Source organism: Pollicipes pollicipes, unplaced genomic scaffold (genome assembly GCF_011947565.3).
Source record: "Pollicipes pollicipes isolate AB1234 unplaced genomic scaffold, Ppol_2.1 Scaffold_4740;HRSCAF=5597_pilon_pilon_pilon, whole genome shotgun sequence".
Classification (NCBI taxonomy): domain Eukaryota; kingdom Metazoa; phylum Arthropoda; class Thecostraca; order Pollicipedomorpha; family Pollicipedidae; genus Pollicipes; species Pollicipes pollicipes.
Window position 1 is genome coordinate 16,029,617 of NW_023596545.1, and position 26,251 is coordinate 16,055,867.

A 26,251-nucleotide genomic window follows, 5' to 3' on the forward strand; every position below is an offset into this window, starting at 1 on the left:
CCAAGGAAGCCACAGTGCAGAATGTCCCGATAGTCGGGTTGCAGCCACACAGCCTTAGCTTTGGCACACCGAACTGCACCTCAATGTGGACAATGCCACTCCAACGTGACTTTTAACACCCTTACAGAGAAAACTTCGTAAGGGATAGTGCAACATGCACCTCTTTGACAGCTTCTTGCGAATAATTTATCTATAAAATATTATTTTTCAACGTCGACGTTAAACGGTTTCTGTCTGGCATATTTAAGACTGCTTATCCAGCATAGCAACATCCATTTACATTACAGGGAGTGGTTTAAATTGATATGGAATTGTAAACTAAAATAGGTGTTTAAATATCATTCGGTGCAGTTCAAAATCCTGTTATTTTCAAGACCCAAATTTTGCTGTTTTCTGAACGGAACACCCATGAAGATGTGCGCACTATTCTGGGGTATTCTGGAGTATTTCAACTTCACCCAGGCATCCACGACGCCATTATAACGTCATTCAAATCCTGTAATTCCATTGGTCATGTAACGATCGAGGTCAAGACAAACATTATTGTCGAGTCGTTGATATTCATCGTTCGTAGCCACGATTTCCAAACAGAACGGTCATTAATTAGCTCTCAACTAATACTTTGCAAGGCACGATGATGCGTTTAACAATAACGTACTGTAAAGCAGATATTCACTAAACAGAGAAATTATGTTCTCTAGAGCAGCTTTTCCCCTTGAAAAAATATCAGTAGTTGTAAGTGAGCTTATTTCATCAAGTCTTATGCTTCTTTAAATACCCTTACATATGGAATATACCCTTTAATTTTATCCATAAGCTGCCAATTTTGAAATGGAAGGCATAGTTCTAGCACATCACTACACATCTAGGATACCTTTAGTGTCATACTAACTTCTTTACTTGACTCCGAGATACCCTGTTTCATCACCTTGTTTAACCAACCTTGATGACTTGTGCCCAACCTTTGTTTTGGGTAGGAGGAGCGCGTGGTAGGTACGCAACGACAAAGTGAGTTTCAGTTAGTCGCTTCACTGTTGTTAGGCGACTGACGAGTGAGCCGTGATGATGCTGGGCCTCGAATTACCATTCATGTCAGACGGATACATTGGTGGCTAGGTATCTTGCCACCTGCAGATTGTGGTTTATGTATGCCCATGAAATCACCCACCTATTTTCATAATTATTAACGTTGGGCATGCGTCAAGCTCTTCTGTGATGTATCGTGTATGACTTAGCAGAAAATACACTTGATGTTAAGCTTCCTTGATATGTGCTTTGCATAGGCATGTGCATATGTATGCAGCATATGCATGATCAGGCTTTGACAATAGCATGAGCTGTAACACTGGTGGATCCATCCTCAGCATGTGCACTAATAATGGATGAGGGCTAGAATCTAGTTTAAATGTTGAAGCCTGTGTGTCAGGGGAGGATCAACTGAAAAAGACATTGCCTAGATAGTGATACTTCGCACCATTATTTGCATCTGTTCTGACATTATTTGTGTTGTTATGCTTCTGTCAGTGAGAGTTGTGCAATGTTGTTCATGAAAGATGAGCACAATATGCTTTCTGATTATTCAAGTATGTATCTACAATCTATAGAGAACAGCTCAGTATTGGTACCACATGGGATGCTGTAGAATGAACTAAAACAACTAAGACATGCTATAAATGACCCAGGCTTGGGTTCATAAAGATATTGGTTTCTTTTTGTTTGGAATATAACTTTTTAAGCATCTTACCCATATCATATAGAAATAACTAGCTGTGGTTCTAACAGCTTCAAGGTGTGAAGCCCTGCATTTCTATTGGCAATTTGCTCCACAGTGGTGAAGTACTGAATGCTGTCCTGCCTGACACTCCTACAACATCTTTCCCTTTGCTGTCATGTGATACTTATTCTGTTTTATGGTACAGTGCAATATTTGCCTAAGAACTTGAGCTAACTGCTTATCTAACTTATATGTGGTAATTTGTGTTATGGTGTAGATTGCATCCATAGTTTCACCAGCACCAGCACCCTTTTTCACCAGCACCAGCCAGGGCATGAAAAGTATATTAATATAATGCAATGATATATTTTTTGCATTGTAATACTTTCCCTCAGTTATGTATTTATCTTTCATTGCTGATTTTTACCTGCATGTTTTCTTCCTCCCAAGAGATAGTCAAGTTTTGTAAATGATTATTGATGAAGTCAAGTTCCTTAATGATAATCATTTTTGGGCAGCAGTTTGTGCTTTGCTGTCATTGAAAAGCACTTTGGATGATGATTGTGTATGAAGTCTGTACCATATCAACTTTGCATTTCAGATGTACTTACAACATCATGAGGGAGACACTGTTAGCACTTGGCTTTTCAATCATGGGAGCAGTGGTGAGGTGATGTGAGTACACAGAACAGAAGACTAACTGCAAGGATGGGCAGCACATCATCCAAGTTTAAGAAGTATCTCCTTCATGGTGATGAGTTTGCTGCAATGCAGGTGGGTATGTTTCATAAATGGTTTTCATGGTTGCATTTTCAGTCCAACCTCAACTGTGACTATCTCATTTGAAATGTTAGAAAAAAGCTTGGAATTTTCACCAGCTTGGTATTATCAAGTTTTCTGTGGTCTGATATGGCAGTGGACAATATTGACAAGGTGTAGTATATATTATGAGTATGATATGTTTTATAAGATATGTTATTACAGCACTGGTCATCCATATGTTACACAAATTTTAATAATGGTGGGTGGAGGGTCATAACAAATGGTTATGACATGGTGTTTGGTGAGGGAAAGCTATTTCCTGTTGCGGAACAAACTGTGACATCGAAGCATGTTTGGCTTTTGGTTTTTAAACCTGGTATTATTACATCATATTGATCTTGTTGCTGCCAAGGCAATATGCATGGCAGTGGCATGGCTGCAGGTAAGTGTGCTTTTAAAACAAGCTTGATATAGCTGACGATAAGTCACAGTTGAGAGCAGCAAATATGGTACACCTCAACCAGGATGATTTCAGCACACATGAACTTAAAGAGGGGGGGGGGGGGGTAATAGAAAGGGGTGGGTAAGGTATGGGTAAGGTATGCTCTAGGTTTTTTAGGAGGGTTTTATCTTGCAACCCCTGATTATTCAGCTATGAAACTGTTGGTGAGACAAAGCACAGTTTCCAAATGTTGTACTGCAATGCTTTCAAGGCAGTCTTGAATGGAAGTTGTTAAGTCTGGCTGTGTGTTTTCTCAACATTGAAAGATCACCATTTTATTCACCCATTCAATTAAGGTGGGGAGGCAACAGTTTTGAAGTGCAAAAAGCTGAATAAATAGACAGAAATAGGTTTAGATCTTGGTGGTCAGGTGGTGCAGGCAACATGGGACTATATTCATTGGGGAGAAAAGGTAGACTTGTAGGGACAAGTGTGGGCCATTGTGTGCAGTTCATCACACATAACCATATACAAGTTATGTATCCATCTGTTTTGTGGCATTATTCAGGGTTTATGCTGGATTTCAAAATCACATATAGGTGTGGAGACATGGAATCAGTTCTGTAGTTCAGGCAAACCTACTGCCTATGAAGCACCAAGTGACCATGTGGTGCTCCAGTAACAAACCAGAAATTAGTCATTGTCACCATTTCTGAAACAGGCCTAAAAAACAATAAATATATGGTGGCTTAGGCTTAGGTGGATCAGGCATTCCAGCAATACAGCTCGTCACATAGTTCAGGGTGTTGTGACTGATGTCCATCCAAGACATTGGTGTGTTTTATCTTTACTGTCATCACAGGCATCACAGAAGTAAATGGTTCCAAATTAATCTAAATTGTCAATAAAATTTGCTGGTTACTGACAGGCCTAAAGCCAGCAGTTCTGCCAGCTTTTTTGCTTGTAATTATGAGCACAGATGCTCAACATTTATGTACCTCTGCATTCTAAGCTCACGGGCAGATGACGTTACATTGCATGGGTGGATTTTGTCGGTGTGGGATTCGTAAGGTGACTGCTATCACCTAGCTTGTCCGGTGCTGCAAGATCCTACATGGTATCACTGAAATGGTAGGCGCTGACACGCGGTTGGTTACGCCTCCACTTCGAGTTTCCGCGACTCACTTTTTTTTAGAAAAGTACCCAATGAAGAAGCATGTGATAACTCCATCGCCGTCATTGCCACGAGAAATGTGTCTGTGCATGAATGATATAGCACAATGATGAACGGATGCGAGAAAGGCACCCATCACCTGATGGTGCTATGTGTTGTGCATGCCCAATATACCCCATCCACGGCCGAAAGTGCCGTGTACATTTGTTCTGCAGTCGTTTGTCCCTATTATACCAAACTGTTCAATCACGGTGCTGTGGGACGATCGTTCTCGTTGTTCCGGAAGAAGTCTGCACATCACGTACAGGGGCGATGAAAGGCTTGGTAGTTACCGTCAGCAATGATATTCATGAAGTGAATGGTGAAAGAATGTTGTGGGGTGGAGTGTTCAGTCATCTGCAGTATAGGGGCAGTGTGGCAGAGTGTTCAGTCATACATAGTTAGAGGGCAGTGAGGCTGAGTGTTCAGTCATGCACAGCAAAGGGGTAGTGAGGCCGAGTGTTCAGGCATACACAGCATGTGGTTAGTGGGGCAGTGTTGAGTCATATACAGTAATGGGATAGTGGGGCGGAGTCTTCAGTTGTACGTGGCGAAGGAGCAGTGGGGTGGGGTGTTGAGTCATACATAGTAAAGGGGCAATGGGGCCTAGCGCTCAGTCATACACAGTTAAGGGGCAGTGAGGCAGAGTGCTCAGTCATACACAGCATGGAGTTCGTGGGGCAGAGTGTTGTGTCATATGCAGCATAGGGCATTGGAACTGAGTGTGTTCACGTCGAAACAGTGATTTCCAGTACTTGGTGTCCACAGCAAACTGCAGGGCCATTGTTAGCATGCTCTGTTTAGTCATGTCTTGTCTCTTTTTTATTGCCCTCAGCCAGAGACGTTCCCCACAGACATCATTTCTCTGTGTTATAGACATAGAACTGAACCGCCAACAGCCTTCTTGCAAATGTGCATGCGTGCCTGCCCGGTCCAAGAACGTCGTCTACCAACGGCATTGGTTTTTCTCAGATATTTCAGGGCTCTCCGGACCTCCGGAAGAGCCTGGACCCCAACATCAGCTACGGAGAATCGCACAACCTGAACACCCCCCTGCATTATGCAGCCGCCCACAACATGAAACACCTACTGAGGTAGGCTGGGGCCGCTCACTCTCCGATGCCTGCTGAGGTAGGCTGGGGCCGCCCACTCTCCGACGCCCGCTGAGGTAGGCGGGGCCGCCCACTCTCCGACGCCTGCTGAGTTAGGCTGGGGCCGCCCACTCTCCGACGCCTGCTGAGGTAGGCTGGGGTCGCCCACTCTCCGACGCCTGCTGAGGTAGGCTGGGGCCGCCGACTCTCCGACGCCTGCTGAGGTAGGCTGGGGCCGCCCACTCTCCGACGCCCGCTGAGGTAGGCTGGGGCCGCCCATTCTTCCGACGCCTGCTGAGGTAGGCTGGGGCCGCCCACTCTCCGACGCCTGCTGAGGTAGGCTGGGGCCGCCCACTCTCCGACGCCTGCTGAGGTAGGCTGGGGCCGCTCACTCTCCGACGCCTGCTGAGGTAGGCTGGGGCCGCTCACTCTCCAACGCCTGCTGAGGTAGGCTGGGGCCGCCCACTCTCCGACGCCTGCTGAGGTAGGCTGGGGCCGCTCACTCTCCGACGCCTGCTGAGGTAGGCTGGGGCCGCTCACTCTCCAACGCCTGCTGAGGTAGGCTGGGGCCGCCCACTCTCCGACGCCTGCTGAGGTAGGCTGGGGCCGCCCACTCACATCTGGCCGATTTGGAGCAATGCTGGTCAGGCATTAGACGTGCAAACTTAGGTTTCGGATGAACTTCAAGTCGTTCAGCGGGTCGCAATGAAATGAAAACATATCTGTATCGGATCTGTATCTGTATATCTGTGCTGTATCGGAGCCTTTTTACACGTGGCTGCCATCTTTTAAGTCGTGTCGCGCTATTTCCCAGAGTTTTGAGTTGACCTGCAATTAGAATATGCCCTGCATTCAAAACACAATGTCCCCTTGATGTGCGCGCACTTTTCCAACCATCGTTGGTGTGTAGCAGTGCCAGGTGCCTTCTCTAAAAAAATAACAACTACAGACCATTAAGCAAGTTCCCAGGGTTGGTGGCGCGGTGCCGCAATCATGAATGGATGTGAGCCCCCTGTTGGCACGTGGCGCAGGATCTTATTAAAACCAAAAAAAGTCACGAAATGTCCTTGAATCGGCAGCCCCACGTCATTTGAGATATAAAACTGGAGGGTTGCCTGAAGAAACAAGCCATGCTATCTGCTGGGTTATCCCCAATCCACTTTTAATGACAGCACACGCACACGCACACGCACCCGCACCCGCACCCGCACCCGCACACGCACGCGCACGCGCACGCACGCACGCACGCACGCACGCACGCCTTTGCTTTTGCACGGCTGCTCACGAGCTGGTGGGGCCGCGCGGTGGATTCTGTCGCGAAAGGTTCCTCCGACACCCGGTTCACATTGCGGCTGTTCTTATCTTTGCAGGACGTTCCTTAACGACCTGGGCGGTAATCCCAACAAGAGGAACGGCTCCAACGAGACGTCGCTGCACTCCGCTTGTCGCAGTGGCCACCATCGGTCTCTCTCGGCACAGGTGGGGCCAATCCACCTCTCTCTCTCTCTCTCTCTCTCTCTCTCTCTCTCTATCTCTCTATCTCTCTCTCTCTCTCTCTCTCTCTCTCTCTCTCTCTCTCTCTCTCTCTCTCTCTCTCTCTCTCTCTCTCTCTCTCTCTCTCTCTCTCTCTCTCTCTCTCTCTCTCTCTCTCTCTCTCTCTCTCTCTCCTCTCTCTCTCTCTCTCTCTCTCTCTCTCTCTCTCTCTCTCTCTCTCTCTCTCTCTCTCTCTCTCTCTCTCTCGCTCTCGCTCTCTCTCTCGCTCTCGCTCTCGCTCTCGCTCTCGCTCTCGCTCTCGCTCTCGCTCTCGCTCTCGCTCTCGCTCTCGCTCTCTCTCTCTCGCTCTCGCTCTCGCTCTCGCTCTCTCTCTCTCGCTCTCGCTCTCGCTCTCTCTCGCTCGCTCTCGCTCTCTCGCTCTCGCTCTCGCTCTCGCTCTCGCTCTCGCTCTCGGCACAGGTGGGGCAAATCCATCGCTCTTTCTCTCTTGGCATAGGTGGGGCCAATCCAGCGCCCTCTCTCGGCTGAGGTGGGGCCAACCCGCCGTTTAGACCCGCACGATGAGTATAGCTTAGTATGTTGCTTGGCTTACGGCTTGGAATGTTTTGGGCGGGAATGCTCGATTATTTTATTGCCTTAGCTGCCAAGTGCATATTCTGATGAATATTTTCCGAGCGGGCACAAATATTTGCAGCTGCGTTCTTGATTTGGGGGATATGGGGTCAGTGAGAAGCATTGGCGAAGGTCAGCATGGAAATATGTCGGTTTTCAATACAACCAAGGGAACTGGACTCCTCGAAAACAGTTTTCTGAAGTGCAAGGGTGAAAAACTCCGATATTTTCTCCTGAATCGCACAAAATGTTCAATATTGTAAGCCTTCCGATCTTAACCCTGTAATATTTCTGCAAATGTTCTTAACATCGGCCGTATGGTGATCCGTTACACTAGAGTGTGACAGTATTGTGGTACAGTTGTCTCTCTATGGGACCCGAACCTGGTGTCAATGAGCCATGTATACTTGATCTTGCCTCTGCGGGCACACTGAGCTTGCAGTTAATCATTAATTCTGTTCGAAATTGTTGCTCATGTTCTATATCCCTGTTTTTTAATCAGTTATTCGAATGCTTCTCGAGGGAAATTATTGCACGTTACGAATCGGAATGTAATGTAACGCCGATGCGTTCTGATATGTAAGCGCGCGGGTTTCCGACCTGGCGCAGTGGCGGATGGCCTTCTGTTCTGATATCGCCTGGCGTTGGAAGTGGTGGTGTTCCACCTGTGTACTGATGCTGCGCAGCTCCATTACATTCCCTGATACCTCCTGTTATCGGCAGGAGCGGCAGACCATCTGTGTTGTCATGCTGCTCCAGTAAATTCCCTGATATATCGGGTGTTGGTAGGAGCGGCGAGCCACGTTTGTCCTGATGCTGGTGCTCTAGTAAATTTCCTGATATCTCCTCTTACCGACAGGAGCGGCGGGCCGCCTGTGTGCTGATGCTGCTGCAGTGGCGCGGGCCCCAGCCGGATGATGGTGATCAGCAGGAGAAGCTGGATGTCGACGCCCTCGATAAGGCACGTTATGGGCGCGCACTGTCCAGATACGCTCAGCATTTGCGGCACCCATCTCCATTGCCAGTTATCACAGAAATCTCCATACCCGACGGATTTATGCCACTATTTCGTTCAACGAAAAAAATGGACGATGTCGTCAGCGCCGAACGTGCAGTGCTGCTGGCTTACCGGAGAAATGCTGTTCAAATGATGTGGTTAGTTGGTTCGTGACATGTATTGCTCCCAGAGCCAACTTCAGGAGCCGTGCGCGCTGATCTCGAGTCACACGTCCCGGCCGTCGGTTGCACGTTAAGCGCCGAACAGCTGGCGCGAGTGTACGCGGCCGGCCGAGGCGCGTGCGTGCCGAGGAGCGACGGCCAGTGGGCGCGCGGTGACCTGTGGTGACCTGTGCGGTGACCTGTGTGGTGACCTGTGTGCGCAGGATGGCAACACGGCCCTGCACCTGGCCGCGTCGTGCGGCCTCAAGAAATGTGTGGAGATGCTGGTGGCGCACGGCGCGTGTCTCTTCCTGGAGAACGCGGCAGGCCAGACGTCGCTCGACCTGACCGTGGCCAACGCTCACCACGTCATCGCCCTCTTCCTCGAGAGCAAGATGGTCTTCGTGAGTGTCCTCCAGCGCGCCGCCGGAGTGGCGGTGGCGCCGCCAGGGTGGGCGATCGAGAGGCAATTATCGGCTTGGACCAGAGGCACGCTTGTTTCAAGGCTGTTGTTAGGGTTGTCTGGTGGGGTTTGCGAGAAAGAGGTGAATCTTTAGAAGAGAGATTCCATTGTAGTTGACGTGCCCTTAAAATCTAACAACTAACTTGGGTATAGATTAGTATGTGTTTAGGTAGGACAGTAGCAAAAGCCTTAATCAACGGAGAAAAACCGGGAGAATGGGAATGTATATGGGTAGATATTTCGGCAACATGCCTGTATGAAAGCAATAGCAGACCCATGTTTTCACACAGTTTATACTCGATTTCGTAAACCAAGTTTTTGTAAGGCCTGCAAACCCCTGGAAACCCAGATTTGCATAAATGATATCTATTGCCACCCGGGCACTTAGGCTTAGAGATGGAACATTTCAGCAGATACTTTTTAGTTTGTTATCGTTCTTCCAAGCTGTGTGTACGCGCAGTTTTGATTCTTGAAAGGACGCGATTTACTTTCCCAAAGCAAATGCTCGTCTATGTAAGGTGGTGTAAGAATCCGTTGTCCGATGGCACGTGTTCCCGCCTCCTACCACCCATTCCCCCACGCGCTCCATTTTTTTTTTTTTGCTTCCTCCAACATTCTACTTAAAATTCGCGGAGAATATCTATTGCCCATGCAGCAAAGTCCATATTTTGATTATGGTCTTTCTTTTCATTTCACTACATGATGAGTTTTTCAGAGCCCCATGGAACATGTTACGGGTTGTATTGTGCTTAGTGGAAGCTGGATGCGCAGATTCGCAGTGCAGAATTCGCAGTGGTGCGTGCTGGCCGGTCGGCCGACGCCCCATGACGTCCGTCTGGCGCGTGCTAACCGGTCGGCCAGCGCCCCATGACGCCCGTCTGGCGCGTGCTGACCGGTCGGCCGGCGCCCCATGACGTCCGTCTGGCGCGTGCTGACCGGTCGGCCGGCGCCCGATGACGTCCGTCTGGCGCGTGCTGACCGGTCGGCCTGCGCCCCATGACGTCCGTCTGGCGCGTGCTGACCGGTCGGCCGGCGCCCCAGGCCGACCCGAGCGACAGTATCAACGAGGCGGACGGCCTGCTGCCGCCGGCGCCGGCCGACCAGGCGGATGCCGGCGACGACGGCGAGCTGTACGCCGGCCTGCGCGCCCAGGACCTGCAGGAGGCCAAGGACCAGCTGCTGGTGGAGACGGCCGACATGCTGCATGTCCCACTCTTCATCGCTGACGCCCTGCTGCGGGACAACGGTACGGCCGAGCGCGCCACCGCCGGCGTCGGTGCCGCTGGCAGGGCTGACGCTGCGAGGGCTGACGCCGGAGTGGTGCCGGCCAGCGGACTGCCGGCCGCCAGTGGTGGTCTGTTCTAGCGCCGGCTGGCGTGGGCATGCAGCTCAGTTTAGATGCCCGACGTGGCTGTTGTAAGACCTATATCCAACGTAGCCACACATTACAGAATAGACGCGTGTGTGCGTGCTGTCTTTACAATGTTGGATGGGTGCGTGGGCCGAGCCTGCAATGTTGGGTGGGTGGATGGGCCCGAGTCTGCGATGGTAGGTGGGTAGATGGGCCCGAGTCTGTAATGCTGGGTGGGTGGATTGGCCCGAGTCTTCAATGTTGGGTGGGTAGATGGGTCTGAGTCTGCAATGTTGGGTGGGTGGATGAGCCCAAGCCTGCAATGCTGGGTGTGTGCGTGGGCCCGAGTCTGCAATGCTGGGTGGGTGGATGGGCCCGAGTCTGCAATGCTGGGTAGGTCGATGAGCCCGAGTCTGCAATGTTGGGTGGGTGGATGGGCCCGAGTCTGCAATGTTGGGTGGGTGGATGGGCCCGAGTCTGCAATGCTGGGTGGGTGTATGGGCCCGAGTCTGCAATGCTGGGTAGGTCGATGAGCCCGAGTCTGCAATGTTGGGTGGGTGGATGGGCCCGAGTCTGCAATGTTGGGTGGGTGGATGGGCCCATGTCTGCAATGTTGGGTGGGTGGATGGGCCCGAGTCTGCAATGTTGGGGGGGGGGGGTGGATGGGCCCGTCTGCAATGTTGGGTGGGTTTATGGGTCCGAGTCTGCAATGTTGGGTATGTGGATGGGCCCCGAGTCTGCAATGCTGGGCGGGCAGATGAGACCGAGTCCGCAATGTTGGGTGTGTGGATGGGCCCGAGTCTGCAATGTTGGGTGGATTTATGGGCCCAAGTCTGCAGCGTTGGGTATGTGGATGGGCCCAAGTCTGCAATGCTGGGTGGGTGGATGAGCCCGAGTCTGCAGTGTTGGGTGTTTGCGTGGGCCCGAGTCTGGGCGGACGTCGCGCCTGCAGTGCCTTGTCTCTGCCGCCGCCAGACTGGTCCAAGACGCAGCTGCTGGAGCGCTGGATGACCAGTCGGCTGGAGTGCTGCGAGTCGGCCGGAGTGCAGGTGCCGGTGGCGGCGGCCGGCGCTGGCGGCAGCGGCGGCGGCGGTGGCGCTGTCGTCTCACCGCTGGACCAGAAGCTCATCTGCGCCGACCAGCACGACGCCGGCCGCATTGTGGTGCGTTGCCGTCGTCTCGCGGAGACAGCGCGGTGACTTACGCCCGTGTTTGTGGCGGGAGTTTGGGTGAATAGACAACTAGACATGCAGTTTCACATTGGTCATGTTTCTCAGTGACAGAAAAATCCATGAAGTAAAATTGGTCCGTGTAGTGCAGGTTGAAATGAACTGTAATGGACATGCTGTAATTTCACTGCGATGAACATTGGTTACTGATGAGGGGGGGGGGGGGGGGAGGCCATGTGGCGTGATCACTCTTTTACGGTTCCGATCGTATCACCGGATACAGCACTGCTTGATATACAACCGCCCTGACCGTGCTTCGGGGGTCAGAATAGCACCACCCACATGCGTGTCGGAGTGCAGACCCCTCACGATCCCGGCACGAACCGGTCTCCGCTGCGTGTCGGAGTGGAAACCCCTCATGATCCCGACACGGACCGGTCTCCGCCGAGTGTCGGAGCGGAGACCCGTCATGATACCGACACGGACCGGCCTCCACTGTGTGTGACAGTCCAGTTTGGCACGTCTGCCTGTGATGCCCTATTGTCCTCTATGCATATCGAAGCCCTACAGCTGTGCGTGGTGGCGCCGACAGTGTGACATCTGCTGCGAGGAGTACCCTCCGGTTGAGACGCAGGCGTCGACCGCGTGCCAGCACCGGTTCTGCGTGCGCTGCTGGGAGGCGTACCTGGGCGTGCGCATCCGCGGCGGCGACGCACACCACATCCTGTGCCCGGCGCACGGGTGCAACTTCCTGGTGCCGCTCGAGCTGATCGAGAAGCTGGTCAGCCGAGAGCTGGCCAGCCGCTACCTGCAGTTCGACATCAAGGTGAGACCGCGCGGCGCCACTCCGGCCCGCCGGGCCCGACGGGGGCGGCACGGGCTGCCCCCGTCAGGCTCGCTTCGGTCAGTGAGCAAGCGCCGCTGAATTGCATGCTCGCGATGCGTGTCGAGGGGGTCCGTGAGCGCGAAGACGGTGGTACTATGTGGCCCTAGTGATGCATTGGATAAGGATCGCTGTTGGCCGTGCTGGGCCGTTGGTTGTAACCATCTCGCGCCTGAAAGGAGTGGATGAGGAGCGGCTCGAGGTGCGTTCTGTGTTCTGTGTGTGCGGTTTTGGCGACGGGCGGCGGACCAGAGACATAGAGCAGCGGTGGGCGCGGTCTGTAACCGGAGCGGAGTGAGCGCTCCCGCCCTGTGCCGGCCGCGCTCCTCCGCCGCCGCAGCGCGCGTGACGCCGCGCCGGCGCCGGCAGGCGTTCGTGGAAACGAACCGCACGATCCAGTGGTGTCCGGTGGCCGGCTGCGGCCGCGCCGTCAGCTTCCCGGAGGCGGAGCGGGCGCGCGCGCGGCCGGCGCCGCAGCTGGTGCCGCCCGGCCCTCCGCCGCCCACCATCAGCCACGCCGTCGACTGCGGCGCTGGACACTTCTTCTGCTGGTGAGGCGCGCGGCCTCGGCGGCTGTTGGGCTTCGGGGATGCGTGTGTCCGGGGAGATGTTCGCAAGGGACATCGGCAGGGGAAACTTACCGTTCGGCAGGGAAAACAGTGAAGACGCTTCTGTTTGTGTTGAGAGTGGAAGGCCCGTGTTCTGCTGGCGAGAAAAGCAGGGCTCTTTTCTCCTCTGCTGATGAGCGGAGCATTATGGGCATATTCGTACCAGCGGACAGACTCAGCAGCAAGGTCTTTGCTGGCGGCACTAAGATGTTCGAGGGAGCTACCTGCCTTGCGGGTGAGCGAACGGGGGGGGGGGGGGGGGCTGCTGTCTGTGGCGAGATGTGTCAGGGGCGGTCTCTTCCGCTGCCTGTGATGACGGCGAGCGTGGAGAGTGGCAGGGAGTGTCTGTGCTGACCGTGACCGCTGTGGTCGGCAGTGTCTGTGCTGACCGTGACCACCGTGGCAGAGAATGTCTGTGCTGACCATGACCGCTGTGGCAGGGAGTGTCTGTGCTGACCATGGCTGCTGTGGCAGGGAGTGTCTACTGACCATGGCTGCTGTTGTAGGGAGTGTCTGTGCTGACCGTGGCCTCTGTGGCAGGGAGTGTCTGTGCTGACCGTGGCCGCTGTGGCAGGGAGTGTCCGTGCTGACCATGGCTGCTGTGGCAGGGAGTGTCTGTGCTGACCATGGCTGCTGTGGCAGGGAGTGTCTGTGCTGACCATGGGTGCTGTGGCAGGGAGTGTGTACTGACCGTGGCTGCTGTGGCAGGGAGTGTCTGGGCGAGCCGCACGCGCCGGTCGGCTGTGGCCGCTGGGCCGAGTGGCAGCAGAAGGTGGCGGAGGTGCGGCCGGACCAGTTGCGAGCCACCTGGGCCGACACTGAGGACGCCGCCAACGCCCTCTGGCTCGTCACCAATTCCAAGCCCTGCCCCAACTGCCGCAGCCCGATACAGAAGAACGAGGGCTGTAACCACATGCGCTGCTCCAAGGTGAGCGCTCGGCTCTGTGCTACGGTCGGCCGCTGGCCCGTGCGCTGTGCGACCGTGTGTGCGCGCATCCGCCGGCGGCTTCCTGAGATGTGCTGTCACTCGAGCTGCTGCTCGTCGAGCTGTAATGACTTGGTGGAGTTGTGCGCCCCTCCCCCTCCATTGACCTTGGACACGTCGTGACACCTGTGGCGCGTGCACTCGCTCGCAGTGCAAACACGACTTTTGCTGGATGTGCCTGGAGGGCTGGAAGAAGCACAGCTCGGCGACCGGCGGCTACTTCCGCTGCAACAAGCTGGACTCTCAGAACAAGGCGGACGGACGGCACGACGTCAAGCTGGCCGAGGTGAGCGGCGCTGCTGCCAGAGGGACGCAGCGGCGTCAGCGCCGGCGGCCCGCCGCTGGCTTGGCTTATCTTGTGCAGCTGGTTTTGTCTTGTCTTGCGCGGCTTGTGTTGTCTGTTATTGTCTTGCGTGTCTTGTCTCTTCTGATCTTTTCTTGTGTTGTGTTGTGTTGCCTCGCGCTGTGTTGTGCGGTCTTGTCTCTTACGATCTGGGCTTGTAAAGTGCGCAAGACACGCTTTACATTTCTGGCGTTCCTGTACAGGCCAAAGGGTAACGGGTCTTTTTTTTGGGGGGGGGGGGGCTGATTTCTCCGTATTGCATACATCACGATGGCGCTGCAGGGAAATGTTTTGTCTTTTATCGCGTATGCCTTCCGTAAGCTGCAAAGTGCATTGTACGTTTCCACGTACCAGTGATCCGCGCGCGTTGTCTTCCATGGGGCGGGTGTGCTCACTAGCCATGTCAGGCTGGGCCCGTGTGTGACGTATTCATGGATCACACATAGGGCGCCTGTTCGAGTCGGATACGGCGGCCCCCATACAGCGGGCGGTCTGCCGGCCCGGGGCTTGTCACCGCTGACCCGGGGCCTGCCTCATTGCTGACCCGGGACATGCCTCACTGCTGACCCGGGACACGCCTCACTGCTGACCCGGGGCCTGCCTCACCGCTGACCCGGATCTGCCTCACTGCGGACCCGGGACCTGCCTCACTGCTGATCCGGGGCCTGTCCCACTGCTGACCCGGGCCCTGCCTCACCGCTGACCCGGAACCTGCCTCACCGCTGACCCGGGGCTAGCCTCACCGCTGACCTCTCTCTGTCGTCCGCACGGACATCGGCCGGCCGCCCGACCAGCGCTGGCCGTCTCCCGTCTCCCGCGGCGGGCTGGGGTGTCCGATGGCGGCCGGTCCGATGCTCCTGCCGCCGCCCGCTGGGTGGGTGGGGCGTGGCCCCGTGATGGGCGCTCCAACCCCGGGCTGACGGCCGCCGCCCGCCCGTCCGGCCGACAGGCGCAGATGCGCAACAAGCAGATGCAGGAGCTGGCGCGGTTCGTGCAGATGTACGACAAATACCGGAGACACCGGGACCGCCGGCTGGCCGAGCGGCCGCTGCTGGGCTCGGCCGCCGAGAAGATGAAGACGCTCGCCAACTCATCCACCGCCGCGCAGAAAGGTGACTGCCGCCTCCCCTCCTCCTGCCCCGCCAGCCGTCCCCACTCCCGAGCCTGCTCATACTCTCCAGAGAGGTGCGGTGAGCCCCGCTTCCGTCCGTTCTGGACTTGCTCGTGGCTGTGCAGGAGCAGTTGACGAAATCGTTTGTCTGAAAATGAAATTAGAAATTGTTGGACGAAGTCGTTACACAGTCAGTAAATCGTGTCGCTTTCGCCTTTCCTCAACTCGCCCTTCTTACCTTCACATATCCCCGCTCCCGTACGACGGGCATTATTTCCGCAATCCAACACACTGATGGCATCAGCCTGGATGGGTTGGCATTGGCCTCCTCTCGCATCGAGGTGTGCGTGGACCTGTGGCCAGCCATTGGAGTGGTCTGCTGCCGACTCGGCTCAGTCGCAGCCCCTGCTGATGGGGCTGGCAGGCGGCGTCATCGGTGCGAAGTTGGCAGATATTACAAGTGTTACGCAGTCAGCGGTGCGATGCAGTCGGCCCGCCGGGTGCGGAGGCCGTGAGAGCGGCGGGTGCTGCCTTGCGCCGGCCGCGCCCGCGCCGCTCCGCCGCTGCTGGCTGCCGGCGGCGCGGCGCCGACTCACGCTCACTGTCTGGACGCTCCGCCGCTGCTGGCTGCCGGCGGCGCGGCGCCGACTCACGCCCTCTGTCTGGACGCTCCGCCGCTGCTGGCTGCCGGCGGCGCGGCGCCGACTCACGCTCACTGTCTGGACGCTCCGCCACCAGGCATCGAGCTCGAGGCGCTGCGCTTCGTCGACCAGAGCCTGCGCGAGCTGCTGAAGGCGCGTCTGCTGCTCTCTGGGTCATACGTCTTCGCCTACTTCATGGACGACACCAACAGCTACAGCAAGAACATCTTCGAGTTCATGCAGGTCGGTATGAAGCCCTGTTGCCCGGGTGCCATTTTTGGGGAAGGATCCTCGGGAAAGCCTGTTCGTTGCGCACTGAAACGCCAGTCATGGTAACCTTCAATAAAGAAGCAAGCTAGGAGGCATTGTGCAAGAAATGGCGAGTTGTCCGCAAAAACGTGATCATACCTACACGAAAGGGTAACAGGTTTCGGAAAGCGAAAGCGTATGCAGGCAACAGCCGCAGATCGATGCAGCTATTGTGCGAAAGGAGTGGCGCCGGCGTTTATATTGTCTTCTGCGTTTTAAGCACTGTTGACTGACTTTAAGCACTGTTGACCTGCAGTCGGAACTAGAGCAGGCCACCGAAAGTCTGGCCACCATGGCGGCGCTACCCTACCTCAAAACGCCTATGCCCACTATCGTGGCCACCACCCAGCTAGTCAAACGCAAGGTACGTGTCTGGCGCTGTGGAGGGGCAGACTGGTGGCCGCCTGCAGCCGACGTGTCCCGGCCCACCCGGCCAGCTCTCGTGCTCGGGCTTCGCTGGGTATGTCCGTGCGGAGGACGTGGGCCGGTGTCGGCCCGTCTGTTGGCCTGCCTCTCGTATCGATGGTCTGGCGGTCTGGTCCGCCTTCAGGAGGCCTGCCGCCGCCGGACCAGACCGGCACTGCGGACGCGGGCCAGCTGTCTCTGGTGGCGACGTGCCGCCGACTTTGTGACCGCAGCGCACCGGGTGCACGCAGGCCATACGGCGCTGCCGGGCGCCCGGCTGGGGCCGCGCAACGCCGAGCTGCCCGGCCGGTGACAGCAGCACGGCTCGTGAGGCGGCCGGGCTGTGCAGCCGTGCCGGTGGTGATGCGCCCTGCTGTGGCCGCGGAGGGACGAGTTCATACAGGCATGTGAGCGGGGTCTGGTGACGCGCCCGCTGTGGCCGCAGAGGGAGTTCATGCAGGCGTGTGAGCGGGGTGGTGACGCGCCCCGCTGTGGCCGCAGAGGGACGAGTTCATGCAGGCGTGTGAGCGGGGTCTGGTGACGCGTCCCGCTGTGACCGCAGAGGGACGAGTTCATGCAGGCGTGTGAGCGGGGTCTGGTGCCGCCGGAGACGCCGCCGGGGCTGCGTACCCGCTGGGGCCGCCACCTGCCCGTCAGCTACAGCAGCGCCAGCCAGGTGGGTCGCCGGTCCCGGAGCGCGTCAGGTCACGGGCCGGAGCTCAGGTCTGTGGCCGGGTCGCAAGTGTCAGGCCACAGAGCGGGGCAGGGCGCAGGCAGCAGTCCGGAGGGCGGGCTACGCTGGACTCAGCTGAGCTCATGATCTGACCTTCCTCCGCCTCTGGAGGCGGTCAGATGATGAGCTCAGATGGCGGCCTCATGATGTGCGGGTCACGTGCTGGGATGTGAGGCAAGTCATCGTGGGTGAGGCTGTAGGTCTCTGTAGAGCGGCAGGCGGGGTATGGTGACCACTGGTTGAGGCTGTGGGCTCTGTAGAGTGGCAGGCGGGGTATGGTGAGCACTGGTTGAGGCTGTGGGGCTCTGCAGACTGGCAGGAGGGAGTGGCAGGTGGGGTGTGGTGGCCACTGGTTGAGGATGTGGGCTCTGTAGAGTGGCAGGGAGTGGCAGGCGGGGTGTGGTGGCCACTGGTTGAGGCTGTGGGCTCTGTAGAGCGGCAGGCGGGGTATGGTGAGCACTGGTTGAGGCTGTGGGCTCTGTAGAGCGGCAGGCGGAGTATGGTGACCACTGGTTGAGGCTGTGGGCTCTGTAGAGCGGCAGGCGGGGTATGGTGAGCACTGGTTGAGGCTGTGGGGCTCTGTAGAGCGGCAGGCGGAGTATGGTGACCACTGGTTGAGGCTGTGGGGCTCTGCAGACTGGCAGGAGGGAGTGGCAGGTGGGGTGTGGTGGCCACTGGTTGAGGATGTGGGCTCTGTAGAGTGGCAGGGAGTGGCAGGCGGGGTGTGGTGGCCACTGGTTGGTGATGTGGGCTCTGTAGAGCGGCAGGGAGTGGCAGGCGGGGTGTGGTGGCCACTGGTTGATGATGTGGGCTCTGTAGAGCGGCAGGCGGGTATGGTGGCCGCTGGTTGAGGGTGTGGGGCTCTATAGAGTGGCAGGCGGGGTGTTGTGGCCGCTGAGCGCCATCTGTCGCTTGGTCGGGGGGGGGGGGGGGGGAGAGGGAGGGCTGTGTGATTATCCGGGATCGTGAAACAAGGTCTTAGTGTTAGCAAACTCCCGTCTGGTCTGATGGTGAAGCGTTATTTGTCCTAGGATGCAGTTTTGTTTTGTTGTATGAAACAAAACCTGAGTGTCAGCAAACTCCGATCTTGTGTTGCGGGGTTTTGTGTTGTTTCAAGTTATGCTTTCTAGTATGTTTTCGATGTGGGCGGTTTTCATCTTTTTTTCTTATCGATCAGAAGCAATTTAAGTAAGATAGAGTTATGATGGCATTGAAAGGAGATCACTGAGGCAGTGAATGAACTTTATCACTTACGAGAGTGCTGGGCTAGGTTTGGTTGGCGTGTCTGTCAAAGAGGAAGCGGCAGGTGTAGCCGCTGGGACTTACGGCGTGTGTCCGTCTGCGCAGCTGCCGGCCCACGTGGTGGCGACACTTTCGGAGTTGGACCCGGCCGCCTCCTGGTCCAGGGACGTGCAGGCTAACCTCTCGGCCATGTACGACTGGCCCGACGTTGACTGGGAGGACGACGAGGTAAGGGCGCCGCCCAGCCGCGCGCCTGCGCCCGCTGGCGAGGCGGCGACCAATGCCTTCCACTGAGGCGGTCAGGGGCAGGGACGGGCCGGCCAGGCAGCGGCCAACGCCTTCCATGGTAGTGGGCAGGGGCGGGGACGGGCTGGCCAGGCAGCGGCCAACGCCTTCCACTGTGGCGGTCAGGGGCAGGGACGGGGAAATGTAGAGTTCCGCGAATAGGTTCGACTAAGGAGGCGGCTTAATGGGGTGGACTTGCTGGCATGGGCCAGAGTGCCGAGTCATTGCCTAGGTCGGCGTGTCCACCCCACGCTGGCCTGAGGCGTCTGTCTGTGTCCGCCCCACGCGGGCCTGGGCGTCTGTCTGTGTCCGCCCCACGCGGGCCTAGGCGTTGGTCTGTGTCCGCTCCACGCGTGTCGGGGCGGTGGTCTGTGTTCGCCCCACGCGTGCCGGGGCGTTGGTCTGTGTCCGCCCCACGCGGGCCGGGGCGTTGGTCTGTGTCCGCCCCACGCGGGCCGGGGCGTTGGTCTGTGTCCGCCTCATGCGGGCCTGGGCGTCTGTCTGTCCGCCCCACGCGGGCCTGGGCGCGGCATCAGCGCTGACCGGCCGCCCGTCGCCCGGCGCAGGATGATGAGGACGACTCGCTGACGGCGCTGGCCGCCCGGCTGCTGTCGCAGTGTCGCCGCCAGGGCTGCGCCCGGCCGCGCGCGAGGAACCCGCGCACCGGCGCCACACACGACTACTGCTCGCTGAAGTGCTCCCGCATGGACATGCTGGGAGACCTGATGGGTGGGTGCGCCGCCTGGCGGCTCTTGGCTTCGCTAACCCCAACGCTGTGTACGTCAGAGACTGTTCGTCGCGTTTACCTGCGTCATGTTTGTACGTAGCCTTTGTGCCGGGCAAGGTGCCGAGCAAAGTCCTGGCCCGCTTTGGCGCAGCACTTCTCGCCCATGGTTTTGTGTAGCGGTCAGCGCTTGTCTGTTCGGAACGCGTTGTGAGTTGGTAATGACATGTGGCGCGCGTGGCGTCCGTCTGATGGCGCCTCCCGCCGCCGCGCCGCCAGACCAGGGCGGCGCCCTGACTGGCGGCTACAACATGGAGCTGCGCATCGCTCTGGAGATGTCACGGCTGCAGCAGCTGGAGGAGCAGAACCTAGCCAAGCAGCGCGGCTTGGGTCAGAGGTGCGGCGGACGGCGCTGGCTCGCACCCGGCGGCCGCTCTCGCCGCCGCCGACCGCCGGGACTCGGCTCGGCCGCCGCCGGGAGCGCAGAGCCGCATGGGGCGCGGCGCGGAACACTATGAGTGACAAGAACGTCTGCCGCAGTTATTCATGCGAAACATTCACTCGCGTTTGCTTGTTTTCAATGCCAGTCAGCCACCGACTGGCCAGAGCAGTATTCGGGGGCGGCGTGAGGCCCGCCTGTGTGGTCGTTGGTGTTTGTGGGGGCGGCGCCGGTGGCGCCGGCCGTGCCCGCTCGGCGGGTGACGGCGGACGGGTCATCCGTGGCGGACGCCGGGCTCGTCTTCAGCGCCGGCGTGAGGCCCGCCTGGCCGCGCAGGGCTGATGCACTGCGTTGTGCGGCCGGTGGTGTTTGTGGGGGCGGCGCTGGTGTGGCGCCGGCCGTGCCCGCCCGGCGGCTGACGGCGGACGGGTCATGTGTGACGGACGCCGGGCTCGTTTTCAGCGTCGGCGCCACGTGGAGCGCTGCGGCAGACGGCGAGCGAGCGGAGTCGGGCGCCGCGGCCGTCTCCGGCCTGCAAGCGCCTCCAGGTGAGTGCCGAGTGGCGGCCCGGGCCGGCCTGCGCTGTTGGCCCACTGTGTCACCACCTCTCTGTGCGTCGCCAGCAGTTGGCTAAGCGTGTTTTACTCGCTCTGCATATACGCCTCGATGTGTGTGTGCGCGTGCGTGTGTCACGAGACCTAGCGCGAGCTAGCCGCGGCGTGATGGGCGTATGCTGTCGGGCGTGGCGTGTGCGAGGGATGCCGCCGGCGCTGGCCGGCTGCCGCGCGTGCGTGTGTGGCGGCCGCTGATTGGCCGCCGGCCCGACAGGAGAGGCCGACGAGCCGGCGGTGCGGCGTGGCTCGCTGCGGCCCGTGCGCAGCCAGCCCGACCGGCTAGGCGAGGTCGGCGGCCGCGCGCTGCGCCGCTGCCAGTCGCTGGGGGAGCTGCACCGCCAGCAGCCGCCGGCCGAGCCCCTGCTGCTCTCCTCCGACCAGTCCGGTGAGTGGCGCCGGCGAGCGGTGTTCTGGAGCACGGCGACAGTGTTATGGAGCACGGCGGCCGTCTGGTTAATTGTCTGATCGCGACGGGATGGAATGGCTCAAGAAGACATCTCTCGACTGCAGTGTTTGCATGAGGTGGCGGGTTGCAGACTGCCTTAAAGAGAATGGATTCACAATTTTCAGGTCAGGCCGTGTATTGCGAGTAAAGAACGTTGAGGGCGGCCGCTGTGAAAGTGTCATATATTGCTGGAAAATGTATGTGATTCGTAATTTAAAGGACTGTCGTATACCAGGGATGCTGGGCGTGACACCCGCACGGGTTTGCCTCTCAGGATGTTTTTGCCCACGATGCCCCTGTTTTAAGCCTGTGGCGGGCAGGTAGTGGCCGCCACGTGGATGTGCGTGAGCCGGCTGGCCTGAATGTCGGGTGCAGTGGGCGGCGGGGACCGGTGTCTGGCGATGGCTTGTGAGCGCCGGTGCACACGTGACAGGTGACGAGCGGTCCGGCCCGACCACCGACTCTGCCGACCGCGAGGTCTCGGCGATCCTGGACGGGCGACCGGCGGCGGCGACGGCGACGGCGACGGCGGCGGTGGCGGTGGCGGTGCCACCACCTCGGCACATCAGCAGCCGCCTGTCCGGCCACCTGGCAGACGACGAGTCGGCCAGCTCGGCCTCGGACGTGCGCGGCCGCATGCACATCGTCGTCCAGCGGCCGGCGCTGGAGACGGAGAGCTCGGCCGACTGCGAGAGCGAGACAGGCATCCCGCGCTCGCCGACACTCTACATCAGCGGCGTCTCCATCAGCAGGAGTCCGGAGGCGGCGGCGGCGGCAGCGGCGGCGGCGGCGGCCGGCCGCGACTGCCGCAGCCCGGGCCTGGCGCCGCCGGCGCCCGGCACGCCGCGCGGCCGCGCGCTCAGCGTGGCCGGCGAGGCGGCACCGCCGCCGCCAGCGGAGGAGGCCGACGCGCCGCCGCCGTCGGCGGGCCGCGGCGCGGCGCGCTGCTCGAGCCTGAGCCTGCACCTGGCGCCGGTGAGCTCGCCGCCGCCGCACCTCCAGCTGCGCGCCAGCAAGTCGGCGTCGGACGCCGAGAAGCGACGCGACGTGTTCCAGTTTCCGGTGTCGCCGTCGGAGGCGCAGCTCTCGTGCGTGCTGCACGTGGAGGAAAGCACCCTCAGCTCGGACGACTTCCACGAGGCGCTCTTTCTCGAGAAGTCGCCCAAGTGTCGTCGGAAGCGATCCAAGCGCGAGCGACTGCGCGACCGGAAGGCGGCCGTGTAGGCGTGAGCGTCGCTCACTGGGCTCGGTTAGGTGCCGGCCGCCTCCTCCTTCCACTCGGCGCAGGGTACTCGTTCGGCATTGTCCCTCCAACGCACATCAGCCATTAGGCAGCTGGACGACACGGAACTGTCAGGGTTGCTGTTTTGTACCAGCGTGTCCTGCCGAGAGAGTCAGTCTATGCCACCAGCCGAGTAGGCAAGCGCACGGATTACGTTCAATCAGCTCCAGGCTGCTGGGGTCAGTTTGTTCAACAATCATTTGCGGTGATCATTATTTTAATAACTCTACAATGCGATACGCGTTCCAGTAATCAATGTTACAGGCTGTTTTGCACCTAGTTTGCTTCCTATTGTGTGATATTGCAACACGCTTTTGCCGTTCGTATCCAAGATGCGCATATCTTTGTTGCTGCCGTTTCAAGCAGCAAGTTTCATTGACATTGTCACTGGCATTTGGCATTTGCATTTGCCATTTATGTGGTTTGTTTGCTATTGGAATCATTTACGCGTGTTGCAGTGGATACCAAAGTTGGGTTACGATCAGCTTAGCTCGGTGATAAGTAGTTATTAGCAGCATCGCAGTAATGCGATTCGATTTGCTTGCGCCGGGTGCAAGCGCTGTACACTGCATCAAATCCCAAGTACAGCAGGTTTATTTGCAACCGTTGGCTTGCCCGTGATATGCGTTGCGCGGTATTCCTAGTTTCGTATCTGGCCGTGGCGGGCTTGGCCGCCTGTTGTGCCCGGCAGCGGTGTCATCTGTACCCACCTCCCCCGAGTATCCAGGGTGGCGTGTGTGCCGTTCCGGTCTTGCGGTCCTCGTCAGGCGACGACGTCTCTATTTTTCTACGTGTAGCCGTAGCTGGGCAGGCCGATGGCCGGGGCGGGCAGGCGAGTGACCCGGGGCGGGGCAGGCGAGTGACCCGGGGCGGGGCAGGCGGGTGGTCGGGCCGGGGCAGGCAGGTTGTCAGGTCGGGGCAGGCGGGTGGTCGGGCCGGGGCAGGCGGGTGGCCGGGGCAGGGCAGGCGGGTGGCCGGGGCGGGGCAGGCGGGTGGTCGGGCCGGGGCGGGCGGGGTGGTCGGGCCAGGGCAGGCGGGTGGTCGGGCCGGGGCAGGCAGGTGGTCCGTGTGTGGCTGCCCTTTGTCCGCGGGCCGCGCAGCCCTGCAGCGGCGGTCGGGTCGGGATGCGGCCCATCAGTGGGTGGACGCCACGCGCGATGGCCGCGCCGCCTGTGCGCGTCAGCCGGCCTGTTTGGGGCCGTCCCAGTGCTCTGTTCATGTCGGAGTTGGCGTGCGGGTGAACCGGGTGACGAAACAACTGGCCGGGTGTGCACGAGCCGGCGCCGCCCGACAGGGCAGGTCGGCGTCTCCAGGAAGTGTGGGCCTGGCGGCGGCTGCTCTCCGGACAGCCTAGTTTTGTATGTTTGTAACGGGAGCGAGGCACTCGATTGAGCCGTCACCTGGCGAGGCTTCCTGGAGCGGCCGTCCCCGGGCGCCGGATTCATACTGGTCGCAGCGGATGCGGCGACCGACGTGGTGTGACCGATCCATCGGCGGCGTACGCGGCGGCGGTCGGCGCGCCGCTGCCGTCTGAGGGACCCCGGCACGCGCCGGGCACGCTGGTCCACAGAACATGATACGCGTACAATCGCTGCTGACGACACCGCGACACATCGGCCTATGTGTGCTGTGCTTTGAACTGAGTGCGGCGCCAGCCAGCTGCGGTCGCGTATCCCGTGTGGGCCTTTTGTTCGCCTTTGTTCGCGTCCTGGCGTGTGTGCGCAGACTGGCATCCTGACGATTACAGGGCTGGTAATTGTTGCCTGGGGCGGGCGCTGTTACGCCTTACGTTGCGGCGCATCAGCACTCCTGAGCACCTCGTCACTCGAAACACCGCCGTTCGACCTCTCAGCCACGCTTTGTACGCGCATGTGTGGAACGGAATGCGATATTCACAGTTGTGTTCGCAATCGGCTTTTGTTCCGTGGTGACCTTCTCAGGCGTGAGATTTGTCGTGTTCTCGCCCTCTGCCACATCCTGGGGGATAAGCCGTTGCCGCTAGTCGTATGAATATGTGCTGCTTCGTCCCAATGGCTGAGCGCCTGACGGCGCGGCGTACGAGGTCGGGGAGCTGGCAGCGGTACGCCGTCGGGCCTTTGTCCCAGAACAGTCCGTACTGCTGCTGCTCTTTGGAGCGTGTCCGGCGTCCGGTGCCCGGCTCCCGGCGACCTCGGTCGCGCCTGCAAACAGTGGTCAAGTGTTGCGTGTCGCGCGGCGGCGTGGTCTCACGCTGGCCGCAGCGGTCCAGCTCTCCTCCGGCCGGCCTCGTCGGACGACGCAACCGGTCGAGGCGCGGCGACGTTTCCGTTCTGTGATCGTGCCAGTCAGAGGGCGGCTGCCGTCGCCGTCGGCCCCCTCCCCCTCCTTCCCGACGGCTTCCAGCCAAGCGGCCGTCGGCGCCAACTCTGTTCTGTGCGCCGCCTGTGTCATCTGTATGTGATAGCCTCAGCGGTGTCGGTGCTCTGTGTACGTGCGCTGCCGAGGGAAGACCGCTGTCTCGCGTGTGCTCTGTGATTGCCTAACCGTTGTCTGACCTCACATGGGTGTGATGAATCGCTGAAAACGACCCCCACCGTCACGAAAACTGATCTGACCTCGAGCATAGTTACCCTCGCGAAACGACCATGGTTTTCGATTATCTGCGATGGAACGTGGTCGGTGACTGCTCCAAGTAAATTGCGTTTTCCAGTTCGCGATATCCTTTAGACATACGGAAGGTTTCAGAACCCAGGCGCGAAATTTTCATGACAGCCGTGGCGTGCAGCCTGTTCAGGCAGGTTTGTAGCGCGTCCAAAAATAAAAGCGTCCGCCACCAGTTGGAGATCGGTTTGTGTGCGGGCGGACGTGTTCTCCACACGTTTGGGGTTCTACTTGTGTGGCGGACCGGCGCCCCGTGCCGCGCTATCTCCCAGCCTCGTGCGGGGCGCCTGGGAGCCAGCTCGACGCCGGCTGCCCGCCGCATGGCCTGCGTGTTCCCCGTCGCTTGTGCCTCCGTTCAGCCGCCGCGCCAGCGTGCGGTCGTGTGCACCACGCGACGCCGCAGCCTCTGTCGATTGGCGGTGTGTGTACGTGTTCCTGGCGCCGCCGAATACAGTCTGGCCAGCGACCGGGCGCTGTTTTCCGGGGTGTGGGTCAAGACCGCAACGTCTGAGGCATGCGCGAGGCCGCAGACAGCCGCGCAGGTTGTTGGTGTACGGCCAGGCCGGGTCAGCGGGCGGTTGCGCCATGACACCTGAGCGCTCATATGGCCAGCGTAGTCGCTGGCGCTCCTTGAAAGGGGTGCGAAGAGACGCGTCGCGTTTCACTGGAAAAAAAGATACCCACGACGTTCTCAGGACACTAAATCCTGCGCGACCTTTCCCTTGGCGGGGAACCAAGCATGCCCCAGGGGCTGTCCCGCACGGCCGGGACGGTCGCGCAGCGGGCCTGACCCCCCCCCCCCCCCCCTACCCAATGCAACGTATTTGGAAATAACAGCAAACTGGCCGAACGGAGATGACTCTAGCTTGCCTGACATGGCAAGCGTACATGATAGCTGGTTGCCTTTACACGCTGCATGACACCTTCACTGGTACTGTCCGCAGCAACTGGTGGTGAGAGGGCGGTGGGGGCACGGCTAGGGTTCCCGGACGTCATTCGACCGTTCGCGCTGAACACTGGTGTTCTTCAATATTGCGTTGCTTCTTGTCAGTCCTGTCATTCATGTGGCCATGTAAGTCGGGGGAACACGTAG

At 58.7% G+C, this 26,251-nt stretch overlaps 1 protein-coding gene across 1 annotated transcript; it reads left to right on the forward strand.

The window, feature by feature from the left end:
* Positions 1-972: 972 nt before the first annotated feature.
* Positions 973-23,327, forward strand: LOC119097982 (ankyrin repeat and IBR domain-containing protein 1). The gene is made up of 23 exons (XM_037220917.1): positions 973-1,008; positions 2,316-2,488; positions 5,104-5,225; positions 6,593-6,701; positions 8,188-8,289; positions 8,711-8,890; positions 9,991-10,195; positions 11,276-11,463; positions 12,062-12,295; positions 12,722-12,903; positions 13,669-13,888; positions 14,097-14,231; positions 15,238-15,400; positions 16,138-16,283; positions 16,606-16,713; positions 17,317-17,430; positions 18,835-18,957; positions 19,581-19,743; positions 20,018-20,135; positions 20,640-20,679; positions 21,062-21,176; positions 21,670-22,012; positions 22,190-23,327. The coding sequence occupies exons 2-23, from the start codon at positions 2,423-2,425 to the stop codon at positions 22,458-22,460; spliced, it is 3,447 nt and encodes a 1,148-aa protein (XP_037076812.1). The 5' UTR covers positions 973-1,008; positions 2,316-2,422; the 3' UTR covers positions 22,461-23,327.
* Positions 23,328-26,251: the final 2,924 nt, after the last annotated feature.

Bases quoted from the DNA above. Each gene is read 5' to 3' on its own strand.
- LOC119097982 (XM_037220917.1), top strand. From the start codon at position 2,423: ATGGGCAGCACATCATCCAAGTTTAAGAAGTATCTCCTTCATGGTGAT. The intron at 8,290-8,710 runs GCACGTTATGGG...CTGTGTGCGCAG, and splicing joins ATGTCGACGCCCTCGATAAG to GATGGCAACACGGCCCTGCA. The intron at 12,904-13,668 runs GTGAGGCGCGCG...CTGCTGTGGCAG, and splicing joins GCTGGACACTTCTTCTGCTG to GGAGTGTCTGGGCGAGCCGC.